Source organism: Euprymna scolopes, chromosome 10 (genome assembly GCF_053919585.1).
Source record: "Euprymna scolopes isolate OS-2025 chromosome 10, ASM5391958v1, whole genome shotgun sequence".
NCBI lineage: Eukaryota > Metazoa > Mollusca > Cephalopoda > Sepiida > Sepiolidae > Euprymna > Euprymna scolopes.
The window spans coordinates 93,341,409-93,354,768 of NC_136491.1; the positions used below are offsets into that span (position 1 = coordinate 93,341,409).

Consider the following 13,360-nt stretch of genomic DNA (forward strand, 5'->3'; position numbering starts at 1 on the left):
TAGCATGTACCTGAGCAGGGGTGATTTGTAGATCGTCTAGCGTGGCGTCTGTCTGCAAAGGAAAGTCAGGCAGGGGGTGGTTGGAAGGGTCCAGTGTGGAGTTTGAGGTAAACTGGCTGGCAAGCATATTAGCCTTGTCGGTTGCTGAGCAAACAACTTTGTGATTGTTGGTTAGTGGAGGAGTTGTTGATTGCCCATTATTTACTACACTGTTGTAGATTTTCCAGAAGTCATGAGTTTCTAATTTTTGTGCTTCGATGCGTTTTTTAGTGGTTTCAGTAAATTCTCTCTTAGCTATCGCTATTTCTTTCTTAACGTTACTTCTAGCTTCTATATACTTATGTCTGTTTGAACTGGACTTATGTCAATTAAATCTGCGGTATGCATGTTGCCTTTGAGCAATGGTAGTTGCGCAAGTAGAAGTAAACCATTGGGGAGAGTGGGGCTTGCTATGAAATTTCCGCATGGGAACATGTGCTTCAATTGCTGTTTTGAACCATTCAGTGGTGTCATTTGCGCACTGCTCAGCAGGAAGAGAAAAAATATTTCCCCATGGGGCATCTCTGATAAGATCTCTAATGGTTTCCCAGTCAGCCTTTTTATAATATCTTGTTCTTTTGAGCACTGGCTCTTCAGTTTTGGGTCTAGAGTTTAGAGCGATTTCGTCGCATTTTAGCATTTGTTATACACTCCTCAGGAACTGTGGTCAGAAACAGATCTAGAAGTGATGCGTGGTGTTCTTGCTGGTCAGGGAAACGGGTTGGAAACGTAAACATTTGTGATAGGGAGTGAGGTATAGCAAAGCTATGTGTTGTGTTGCCGGCTGCATCTGTGTGAGTAGAGAATCCAAGCCAGTTTTTAATAATTACGTGATTCAATTTTGAATTAGAAAAAAATCCCATTACTTAAAATTATAAAAAGTTTTATTTATATTGTTCAAACTTACTTAAAAAAGGTCTTCATAGTTTAAAATTATAAAAAAAGTTCTATTTATATTTCTTTTAATTAAAATAAAAAGGTTTTCATAGTTTACAATCATAAAAAGCTTTTAGTGGGGTAGTTGTACCCCAGCTAATTATTTATCTTTTAGAACCCTCGACAAAAAAAACGACTAACTCCTTTTAACATTGAACCTTTGCAAGTCTTTATTCTACGGGATAATAGTGGTGGAGCTCGAAGTTCTTGAGTCAGGTCCACGTCGGACTGTCGGTGCTGGGCGAGGAGGAGAGGAAGGTGTGTCTTCGCTCGCGGCTCTGTGCTGACTGTTGGATGTCCCCTGCACTCTTTTTGGGGACAGCAGGATCAATGCGCCCTGCCTGTCGATTGGCCAGTCTATGGCCGAAGAACTTACAGGGAAGCATTGATCCGTCAGAGAGTATAGTTCATTAGGGGGGGTTGCTACATCACCCCCTGCTTAGGCGGAAAGCCAATAAAGAAGAAATGTAGCAGTTGTTAAGAGAGAAAAAAAAAATGTTCACAAAAGTTTTTGTTTTTTTTGAGAAAATGTTCTTGCTTTTCAGTGAAAAGCTGGGTTTTCATGCTGAGGATGAAGAAAAAGGATTTTATTTTATTTTTTTATAAAAGAAGAAAATGTCTTTGTGCAAAAAAAATTTTGTGTGAGAAAAAAAATTTTTTTTTTTTTTATATATATATATATATATACGGTCTTATACAACTTCTTTGGCCAATGCACTCTACGACCACTACGCATGGTAGTAACGTAGTTGTCTGCATTGGGAGTACTTGCTTCAGGTGTATGTTGATGATGCATGTATGTAGGGGAATGTGTGGCTCTTGCGTTTTTGTGTCCAGAAAGGCTTTTTTTATTCTGTCAATAGAGAGTTTCTTTTTTACCACTGATGTCTATGGTGAAAAGTTTGTTAGTACGTGAAAGCACGCGATAAGGACCGGTATAAGGTGGAGTAAGAGGGGCTTTCACAGAGTCCTTCCTAAGGAAAAGGTGAGTCCAAGACGAAATGTCCTTTGGGACCGAAGATTTTATGGTCTGTTCACTAGTATGCATAGGTGGGAGCTTATTGAAATAAGCTCGCAGTCTGTCAACGTACAGAGCTGAATCCATTTGTGCAGACGCTGTCGGGCTCAGCATTTGACCTGGCAACGATAGAGGTGCACCATAAACTAGTTCGGCTGGAGAGTATCCCAGGTCCTCTTTAATGGCAGCACGACAGCCTAAGAGAACAACAGGTACGTATTCGTTCCATCTCTGTTGGTCGGGATAAGCACGTAGTGCAGCTTTTAATTGGCGATGGAAGCGCTCTATCATCCCCGTTCGAAGCTGGGTGATAGCTTGTCGTGCGAATACGTTGGACCCCTAGAATTCTGGAAAGTTTCTGGAATAGGTGGGATTCAAACTGTGCACCACGATCCGTGGTTACAGTGGTGGAGCTCGAAGTTCTTGAGTCAGGTCCACATCGGACTGTCGGTGCTGGGCGAGGAGGAGAGGAAGGTGTGTCTTCGCTCGCGGCTCTGTGCTGACTGTTGGATGTCCCCTGCACTCTTTTTGGGGACAGCAGGATCAATGCGCCCTGCCTGTCGATTGGCCAGTCTATGGCCGAAGAACTTACAGTGAAGCATTGATCCGTCAGAGAGTATAGTTCATTGGGGGGGTTGCTACAAGTTCTATTCATATTTAAATTTGTTTTATGTTCTGATAATTTAATATTTCTGTTAATATTGTTTATCATTAAAAAAGGTATTCATTATTTAAAATTATTTACAAAATGTTTACATTATTTTCATAGGAATTTGTTGCTTTTAAGCGATAAAGCGTTCGAGATTATTTTTCCAACTAAACTCCAGTCTTGCCGAATTTTATTGGTGGGGTGGGGTAAACTATGTCAGTTGTAATAGTAAAGACGTACAAAAACAAGCCAGTAGGTTTTATTTACGATGTTTATTTATTGGGGGGGGGGGGTCGACTAAAACTCATCTTTTGAGTTATCGCCCTTGTTCGTTTCTCGCTAAATTCATTTCGAAGACCAAAAAAAAAAAAAAAAACCATCGGAAATCCGTTTATTTTGCACCGTAAGATTTTAAAAATTTTTTGTTTTTATGTGATATGCAACAAAAAACAGAACTTAAAATAAACTACTTGAGTTGATAATAAACTAAACTAAAAACAAAAGATAACGTGTTTTTTTTTTGTTTATTTTAAATCTCAAAATATAAACACGTAGTTATTTCATTTATCTTGTTATACTTATGCAGAATACGGGCCGGGCTATTTTTAGATAAGATTTTCAAGTTAAAAAAAATTAAATAAAAAAAAAAAAAAAAAAAAAAAGCAAAGAAAAAAAAAACGATAATTTTTTTTTATAAAATTGTAAGGTGAAAGTATAAAATAGTTTCAAAACTCCCCATGTTAAGAATGGGGTTCTAAATAAGTTTATTAATTCAGCAACAGCACGATCCGCCCGGTAACGATAAAGTCACACGGTGACACACCTTTTCTTTTCTTTTTTTTTTTAACCGTTTCTTTTTCTTTTCTCTGTCAACTTCGTATTTTAATTTGAATGGTGAATTGTGGTGTGATTTATTTGCGCAAACGTTGATCTTTTCTTCCAGTTGTCGACGGGCGGATTGTTAATATCTACTTAGTTGGTGTTTTATTCTTTCCTTTTTATATGTCAACACGCGCTTTTCTACTTCAATGATTTGTTTATAATTCACCTGATGATAACTAAGAACGCTTGACACTTTTGCTTGGATTTTACGGCGCATTTTTTAAATAAAGAAAAGGTTAGTAGATGCCATTCACACCTTCTCGAAAGACTTTATTGGCGCGTACTTTTAAAGTTTGTTTGGTTCTTCTTCGATATACTAGCAAAATTCGAAAATCGAAATATTTAATTTCAAGTACAACTAATGGTATTATTTTACTTTAAGGCCCGTTTCACGTTCGTATATAAAATACTTTTTTTTTGGTAGATTTTGGTGTGCTAAAAACGAATCTGAAAACCGTTTCCGTCGCCAAAAAATAGTTTCCATGATATAAAGAAATTCCTTTTTCGAAAAGTGGGTGATCGCTTTTCCATGTAAATTTAACTTAAAATGAGCACCCACTTTCTGGCCACCTGAGAGAGAGAGAGAGGGCATTTTTTGTGTTATTTTCAAATTAGGCCCACCTCCACAATTTTCTTTTAAATGATTTCTTCAGGTTTTCTACTATGCTGAATATTGGGACATTCAAGATGGCGTCTTATTCTCTCTTTAACACGGTAATTGTGGGAAAAGATGTTATAAATAAAAAAACCGGATAAAATACTGTTAAAAACTCGCTCAATATATGTTACCGTGACATATTCGGCGAGTGTTTAATAGTATTTTGTATGTTTTTTTTATTTATAACACCTTTTTCCAAACTTACGGTGTTAAAGAGGGTGTGAGACGCCATCTTGAATGTTCCAATACATCGGTAAACACTGTATGTTTTTCGAGCTGAATAAACATGTTACACTGAATAAAAACACGAAAAATATATCCAGTTTGGTAGAAAAGTAACTTATCTTGCCTTTGATAACATTTATTTGTTATATATTTGTTGTTTTGACAACTTTTTCGAATCTATGTGTACAGTAATAATACAAACCCGAAAATTGCATTAAAATTTTGCAGAAATAAGTAGTTATCGAGATATAAAAAGTTGTATTATGCATTGCTTTCTTTGGCGGCCATCGTTTTACGCGCATGCGCGCGCCATAAACAAATCTACTCATCTATGACTGACACTGCACGCGCATAAAAAAGATGGCCGCCAAAGAATACAATGCATAATACAACTTTTTATATCTCGATAATTACTTATTTCTGCAAAATTTCAATGCGATTTTCGTATTCAGCATAGTCGAAAATTTTTAAAAGTTGTCATTTAAAAGAAAATTGTGGAGGTGGACCTAATCTAAAAAAAAAATACTAAATTATTAATTTGTTTTTGACCCTTCAGAGTTGCTTTAATTCGAAAAGTGTTTTATTTAAATTACTTGTTCTGTTCGAGAAAAAAAAAATTATTTTGTAAAAATCCAATGTTGCTTTCATTACAAAATTGTTTGATTAAAATTATATTTCTTACGCAAACTTTTAAATAAATGTTTTTACAATTATATATTGATACATTTTTATACAATAAATGCTTTAGGTTTTCAAATATTTTTCTGTTCGGGAAAAAATCAAGTCTGGTATTTTCTCGTATATTAATTGTGAGATATTTTATCTCACCTCTTTTTACTCCAAGACAGTGGCTAAAAATTAACATAACAATTACAACAAAGCATTAGACACAAATTTTATTCGCTCTTCGTTGCAAAAAAGGAAATGCCTAATTTGCCTCTGAAATAGAGCTGGTAACAACCTCGAAAGGTAATAGTCCATTATCTTCATCAGGAACTGATATTTGGATACAGCTCTGTTCGAAGATCGGATTAATTACAGCCATTGAAGAGGTTGGTATAATGCCTTCTGATGAAAAGATTCAATTCTCGACTGTCGACATTACAGAAGTTTATAATTAATGTTCATTTGAAGGAAAGGTTATTAATGACAGGTCGATAATTAAGTCTCTGGGAGACATATATAATAATAACTTGGCCTAATCATTTAGGCTTTAAAATAAAGTTTCAAGGAGATGAAAGGTTAGAGGCGTCCAAATGCCTCATATCCAGAGAGTTGAGCTCCATCCTTCTAGTTCAGCTGTTTTATTGGAACTGACTGAAAAGGAAAAAAAGCAATCAAAAACCTACCAAGCTCAACGCTGAGTGGTTAAAATATCAACTAATCTGATTGGTCTAAACAAAGACAGTAGGTAGCCAATCAGCGAATGAGGGGGTTTGCATATAATTTTTTTGTACCGTCAAAGAAGCGTTTTATTAAAAGGAAGAGGTGCTTGCAACCTAAACTTAGGGTTAGTGGTAGGATTAAAGAAAGGTTTTGAGGGCTGCTTCTACCCAGATTTAGGGTTAGTAACAAACCCTACAACTGTTCTCTGTCAGTGGAGGAGAAATCCTTCACGACTGAGACAATTTTTATTTTTGTTTCTTTTCTCCACGTTAAAAAAACGACCCTGGTGTCTAACTCTGTCCCGTGGGGAGGCATTGTAAATAGGAACAAACCCTACTACTAGCCCTAAGACTAAGGACTGCCTTTTTATATTTTAACTCCTCTTAACAAAACACAAAAAATTATCCCCCCCCCCTCAAGCAAGCAAAGATCTTGTTATATATATCTTTATCTAGATATAGGTGATCAGCTTACATTAAATTAGTAAATTAGCATTGTGGATTCAGGATGGAGAAGAGATTTCAAGTTAGAACCAAGATCAGATCCAGCAGTTTCAGAAGTCCATAATTTTCAAGGATGAAACACATTATCACCTTAAGTTACCATGGCATTTTAACAAATGAGCTCAGGTCGTTTTAAATCATTAAATTATATCACACTTTAATCTTGTGGTCAAGAGTCTGAAGGAGAAAGGGTTACAGCAAGAGTATCTGAAGGTGTTCATCCAGCAGAAACAGGAGGTTTCATTGAAGAAATATATATGTACCCCCTTTTGAATATTGAGCACTATACTTGAGATCTTTCTGGGTGTGGTGAAAACGGGTCATCCAAAACAGGAAGATGGTGACGTGAAGGTTCACTCCCTAAAGCATCTATACTCGATGGAGAATTCTCTATCACCTGATGGTCCTGAAACTAGTCATTCTGATTCTTCCTTGTTTGTTGCTTTCGGCTGTAACCAAAACCCGAAAACCCTCAGGCTCGTCTAAAGAAAGAGATGGCAAAATCTGGTTGTTCCCTACTTGTAGCAGATCTCCAGGGTGCTTGTAACATGATATGCTGTGATTTGTGCGATGAGTGGTACCATTTTTGAGTGTGTTGACATTAAAATAGTTCCGCCTACAAAACAGAAATGGTATTGCTGCTGCGATTGTGTACTTCAAAGAAGATGGAGGTGAGGAACCTACTTTACTTCCTGCCCAATAATACCATAGTCCTGGCTATGACGAATTCAACCGACAGTGCAACTCCAGTTAAGGGACAGAATGAGGGTGCCCTGAACCTTCTTTCTCCCTACTTATTAGTGAACACTATTATACCAAATGGGATGGTAAATATCAATGTTTATTCACATATATTAACGCAATGACTTTCTATTAAATATGTACCTACTTTTACAAAATCTTAGGTATATATGTATAAGTACAGATTTCTATCAAACTCCTTTGTTAATTTTTGTTCTACAGACTAAAAACTTGATATATAGAGGATTTGGAGCTGTGGAACAAATTCAATTTGGCCTTTAGTCAGTAAAAATAGCTGTTAAAGGGTCAAAATTGACAAAAATTGTAACTTGACAAGCATAAGTTGATTTACAGTACTCTTCTACGCTACGTTAATGGTACGGCCGTGCGTGTTTTTGTATGTCCATAAAATGCTTTTTTCGTCAGGGTTCTTGGGGGGGGGCGTACTAGTCTTTAAAACTTTTTTATATACTCTCTAGATCATAATATCTACGATTTGTGAAGGGTTGTCGTATCTAGATTTATTTTGATCGACTTTAATAAAATTCACGCTATTCCTTCCTCTTGCGTGTTTGTTCAGCTTTTTCGTATAAAAGCGAAACTAAATCGGCAGCGAAGGTAGCTTTCCGGCCTTTCGTACCGGGATGTCCAGAAAGCAATTAGCTGTGATCAGTGTCTGGAAAACCCCTCATATCAGACAATTGCTATTCATTTGGACACTCCTTTTTTGTGGGGGGTTGGTTTTCCCCAAAATGAAACAGCAGAAAGCTGAACTGGCCCCCAGGCAACGTTTGTTTCTGCAAGTCAACTTTTTGATTGACGTCACTAAATTTAAATGCTTTTCGTTTCCTATGGCTTCGTAGCGTTGCGGTAAAAGTTCGTTTTCTTTCACTTTCTTTTCCACGTTTATAAACACTTTTTTTCTTTTACACCTACAAACACCCGGGCAACGCCGGGTACCCCCGCTAGTATAATAATAAATATGAAATCTGCCTAAAGTAAAATATCATATTTAAGTGTATTTTATGACTGGGCAATGCCAGGTGGCCTGCTAGAATGCACGTCCCATGAAATGTAAGACTAATTCTCTTCAAGAATTAGTATGAAATTTTAGCACCACTTTTATGTCCTGTTATGAGATTAAATTGCTAGTTTATTATTGTTTATTTTATAAAAATATATGGTGCTAGTGGACTTATTGATCCGCACTATTTATTAAATAGTATTTTCAAGTTTAATTAAAGTTTTATGATATCTGTTTTTAATAAATTGTAAGGTTAAAGTACAGAATAGGTACAAAACATCCTCCACTCCCAATGTTAAGAATGACTTTCTAAATAATGTTATTATTTTAGCACGGATCAATAAGTGCACTAGTACTAATTATATTCTTAGCAAACCTTAAGTTTAGAATTTATATTCCAATTTTGATTCTTGAAAATGTGTAAAATATTACACTTAAGTGATCTTCAGAAGAAATTGAAATTAAGGGAATCTTGCTTAATTGGTGTCTAATGACTATGGATTGTATTCAATGCAAATCTGAAATATTTGAATTTTTAAATGTGAGCTTGTGTCGATATTATACCCACTAAAAACATTTTTAAATACTCCAAAGAAACTGAAATTTGAGGAATATTTATTTATGTCTAATGCTTATTGTTAAAATTCAACAAAAATTGGAGTGATTTGAATTTTTATGGAAGGCTTCCAACCCGTTTTCTTACCACCATTGCATCAAACTAAATTAAACTTGCTTCGTGACTCCTTAACAGCTGTATTCCAAAATTCATAATGATCAGTTAATTAATTTAGGAGAGAATCCTGTACATATAAATAGATCAAGGACGCGCATTTACAAATGCCAAGCCATGTGCAAAGTATGTCACAGTAGGGAAAAAGTAAAAGACTATAAAAAGAATATAAAAAGGCTATAAAAAGACTATGTACACAGACGGAAAAAGATATTAGGGAGATTAGAAAGGAGCAGCATGATTACATTTTATTAGGGGAAAGTATCCAGAAATAAATGTTTTTTTTAAAAAAAAGAAAAAAGAAAAAAAAAGTCCAGTTATTACTTGTCCTATCATACTCTGCTACAACATTTGGTCAAGATCAAAGTGTAGTATCTGTTCTTCAGATACTGCACTTCTATTTCTTGTTCTCTTTCGGTGGAGGAGAAATCCTTCACAACTGAGACAATTTTTATTTTTGTACCTTTTCTCCACATTAAAAAACGACCCTGGTGTCTAACTCTGTCCCGTGGGGAGGCATAGTAAATAGGTACAACATGTTGAGGCCCAGGTGTCTACATGTTAATGCAGGTGTAAACGTGTATAACGTTACATGATGATGATTGCTACGTCTTGTCAGACGAGTGCCACTCCCTCAGACATTTAAAATCCATGATTCCAAATGTCCAAGGGAGTATCTATACAAATGGTAACGTTACATACCAATATATAAACATACACATACTTAATCTTATACATAATTTGTTTTATTTCAGGAAGAACTATGATGATGGAAAAATTTTGTCAAAATGTGAAATTACCTCAGAAGGGATTTTTTGGTTGGCTGACAACTGTGAGTAAATTTTCTGTTTCAACTGGTGATTTTCATGGTTATTGACACGACCTTCTCGTGTCGCATATCATATCAACAGTCTTGTATGTTAACATTTTGTTAGAAATATATTTCGTTCTTTACCCGATTACCAATTGGCCATTACTTTTATTGCTGATATGATAATCTAGGTCATAGTCACAAAGCCTTTGTAACAAGACTTTGTGGTGTGGACAGTCCAGGAGCTTTGAGTATAACATTCATTCTGACCAGTTTCTTTGACAATAGCTCTGCATCCATGTTGTGAATTTAGATGTGCAACACTGATCTTGACACCACTGCTTTGAACAGAGTAAGCATTTGTTGGTATTACTTTTCTACTTTCTCAGAAAGTGTTGTCTGGATTTCAGATGTGAAAAATGTATGCGTCTGTAAGCTGAAAGTATTGACTGAATAAGAAAATGAGACATATCTAATTAGAAATATAATTTATTTTTAAAATTCCATTTTATCATTCAACTACTGGTACATGAGTCAGACTTTTGTCATCTGTGTCTGTCACATTCAGTGGAAGCCAAAAAACTCTTTTGCAAAAAGGAAAAGCTGTCATTCAAAAGACTTTTCCCCACTCCTAGGCACAAGCTGAGTATTTCAACCTTTCAAAGTTTGTATGAGTCATGTTGACAACTGCCAAGTACAACTCACCTGTGTTGGCTTTAATGTCCTCTATAAACTTTTTGCTTATTTCTTAGTTACATGTTTGTGTCTCAATGTATCATACTAATGCAAGGAGATATGATGAATAATATAAATAAAAATACAAAACAAATGGGAGTTATCTCGATATTATTTTGGCTTTTGAATAACCATGAACCTGGTTAGTGAGTAGTTACGATAACACTGCCTTAAAGTAGTCTATTTTTAAATGAAGGTTTGAATCCTGCTCGTGTTTCATTTTTATCATTGCAGATTTTCTCTGTTCTCAGCCGCACAGATAATTATAAACCATGTATTTAATAAATGGTATATCATGCATGTGTACATTGTACCTGGAAATACTATCAAAAATGTATTCTATTACTTTCTTCATTTGTATCAATATGAACATGCTAAACTGCACAGACTATAATATTTCACAAGCGTACTATCCTTATTATAATAGAGATTGTGTATCTTGTGATTGAAATAGGTGTACTCTGCTCGCGTTGAGCTGGCTTCTTTGCTGCTCTGCACTGTGTGTTGAATCATGACAGTTCACGCACAGAAGTCCTGAGCAAGGTTGAATGACATGGCTAATCGATTGTGATTCCACTATCAAAGGCTGATCACCTGCGGGCCTGGGAATTTAGCCTAGTTCTCATTGGTGGTTGTTATACAGTTTTTCAACTGTTCATCGACATGTTTGCACCACCCTGTTAGAAAGATATTCACAATTATATCATGAATTAACTTTCTTATCGGGAGACAATCTGCATGTCTGAATCATCAAAGACGTAGCTGCAACAGGATAGATGGCAGAGACTTAAGATTGAGGTGTTGGTGGAGAACAACAGTTTGGACAGGATCAGCAATGCAAGATGTGTCAAAGAGTTTCAACTTTTGTCGATCAACTGCTCTCATTGCCCATGTATCTTTTTTAAATAACTTTCAGACGGATCAATTTCCCTTCTACATTGTTTGCATAAAATCAACTTTAGACATTTTTAACATAGATATTAAATTTTCAATGTAAATCTATATATATAAAAGGCAAATGCGGCGCGCACATTTTTGTATTTTCGAAAAGGCTTTTTTTGCCGCCATTCTTGGGGGGGTGGGTTACTATCGCTTAGAAGTGTTTATATACCCCCTAGATAATAATATCTACGATTTGGGAACACGTGTCGCCTCTAGATTTATTTACATCGACTTTTATGAGATTCGCGCTATTTCGCCGTGTCGCCTGTTTGTCCTGCGTTTTAGTATAAAAAAAAGTGAAAGTAAATTCAATCATTGCGTGTTCTCAGCATCGCGCCGGAACGTCCAGAAAGCAATCAGCTTTTGATCAATGTGGAGTTTCTCCTTATATCAGACAATTGCTATTCGATTTGGACAATCCCCTTTAAATGGGGAGCTGCTTCTCTCCCTCCCCCCCACCATCATCTGGGGGAAGCAAAAACTAAAAAATACTGCCACGTCATCGTAACGATCCCGCGATGACCTCATTTAGCATCTTCCTGTCAATCAAACCTCTTTCACTCGCTTTATAAGCCTTAACTTAACACACTAATCAATTACTTTCACTCATGGTCGAGACGGTTAAGTGGTTGGCTTTTGTTTCCACCTCCGCGTCAAGGCTTCCGGATTCAATCCCGCCTCCCGACCAAAACTATTTTTTTTTCTTTTACACCTTTAAACACTTGGGCAACGGTTTTTTTTTTTAACTACTTTGCTTATTCTTTAGTTTAAGTAATTTTATCCATTTTTTTTTTTTTTTTTTAATTTTGTGAATTTTTGGATTTTTTTTTTTTTAAGAGTTTCCTTGATCTTAAATAAAAAAAAGTATGGATACCCGGCATTGCCCGGGTCCACATGAAGTTCCGTTTGGACACAGCTGCTATACTAAGGATATTGAGCAGCTTTTCATTATTATATGTCAACTCCATCCTTACCTCTACAACAATTAAAAAAAAAATAAGATATGTAAAAACTAGTGGTGGGACGATTAATCGGAATCGGAATCGTTAATCGTAAGAATCGTGTATTTTGGGAGGCATCGGAATCGGAATCGCATCGTTAAAAAATACCTTAATTTTCCGATTCCTTCATTACGATTCTTTTAGTCTGATGTTGAAAAAAAGAAAAAAAATTCCTGATATTTCTAACTGCAAGAGAGAAATGTAGCATGTTATAAAAAGAAACCAATGAAATTCATTATTAACAGGGAATGCTTAGTGCCCCCTCCCTTACAAGGTTCATTCATTCAGATCTATTGTGATCAAAACTACAAAAGAGTTAACTTGAAAAGAAGTATGCAGGGCTCTACATTGCGAGTAAAAATTTTAAAAAATACGCTTATCTTTTTGGCGACTGTTTTTTTTACTGACAAATCTTCTAATAGTGAATGAAAATGCTTTTTCAACTTATATTTTCTTAAAACGAGCAAAGTCAAATTATTTAAACAGTAAAAGGTTTAATAGAACAATATACTTTTTTCTTTTTTTAAAAGAAGGCTTTTGAAAGAAATATCTCTAAAATGAAATTGATCACGTATTATTTCGCAAAATTTGGACAGTAGTCGACTTCTTTTGAAGTTTCAAAAAAACCGACCCCATACCTATCTCTTCCAAACCTAAAGTTATTAAATAACCCCTTCGTTAATTTAAGGGTAATTAATTCAATTCAGTCAAGTTGTTTTTTTTTTAAATTTCATTGAAATAAAATCCATTTTAAAAATTTTTTTTCTCCAGAGAGATAAAACCCTGAATTTGATTATATTAAAAGCAGAATAATATAATCTTTTTTCTAGAATTTTAAATTGAAAATTAAAAAGTGTTTGACGCAGTTTTTTGCCGAACGAAAAAGAAATTAATATATATATTTTTAAAAGGTGTTGTAATCAATGAATTTTTATGTCTAAATAATATTTACGATTAATTTAATAATTTCATTTTAAAAAGTATTTATAAATAGAATTTTACTTAAGACTTATAGTTTAGCAATATTGAACCGCATCAACCATGTGTGAATTGAACACAGTCAACCAAAAAAAAAAAATT

At 35.2% G+C, this 13,360-nt stretch overlaps 1 protein-coding gene across 5 annotated transcripts in view; it reads left to right on the forward strand.

Annotated features, from left to right (window-relative positions):
* The first annotated feature begins 809 nt into the window (after positions 1–809).
* LOC145286135 (putative methyltransferase YdaC) overlaps positions 810–13,360 on the forward strand; it is a 28,418-nt gene continuing 15,867 nt past the window's right edge. Inside the window, exons 1-2 of one of the 5 annotated variants that reach the window (XM_080134852.1) lie at positions 810–833; positions 9,547–9,623. In XM_080134852.1, coding sequence (XP_079990978.1) covers positions 9,555–9,623 — 69 coding nt within the window. In that variant the 5' untranslated portion in view covers positions 810–833; positions 9,547–9,554. Of the gene's footprint in view, positions 834–2,857; positions 3,760–6,792; positions 7,124–9,546; positions 9,624–13,360 lie in introns of those variants that run through there. The other 4 variants (XM_080134851.1, XM_080134854.1, XM_080134855.1 and 1 more) reach the window with 4 other exon arrangements.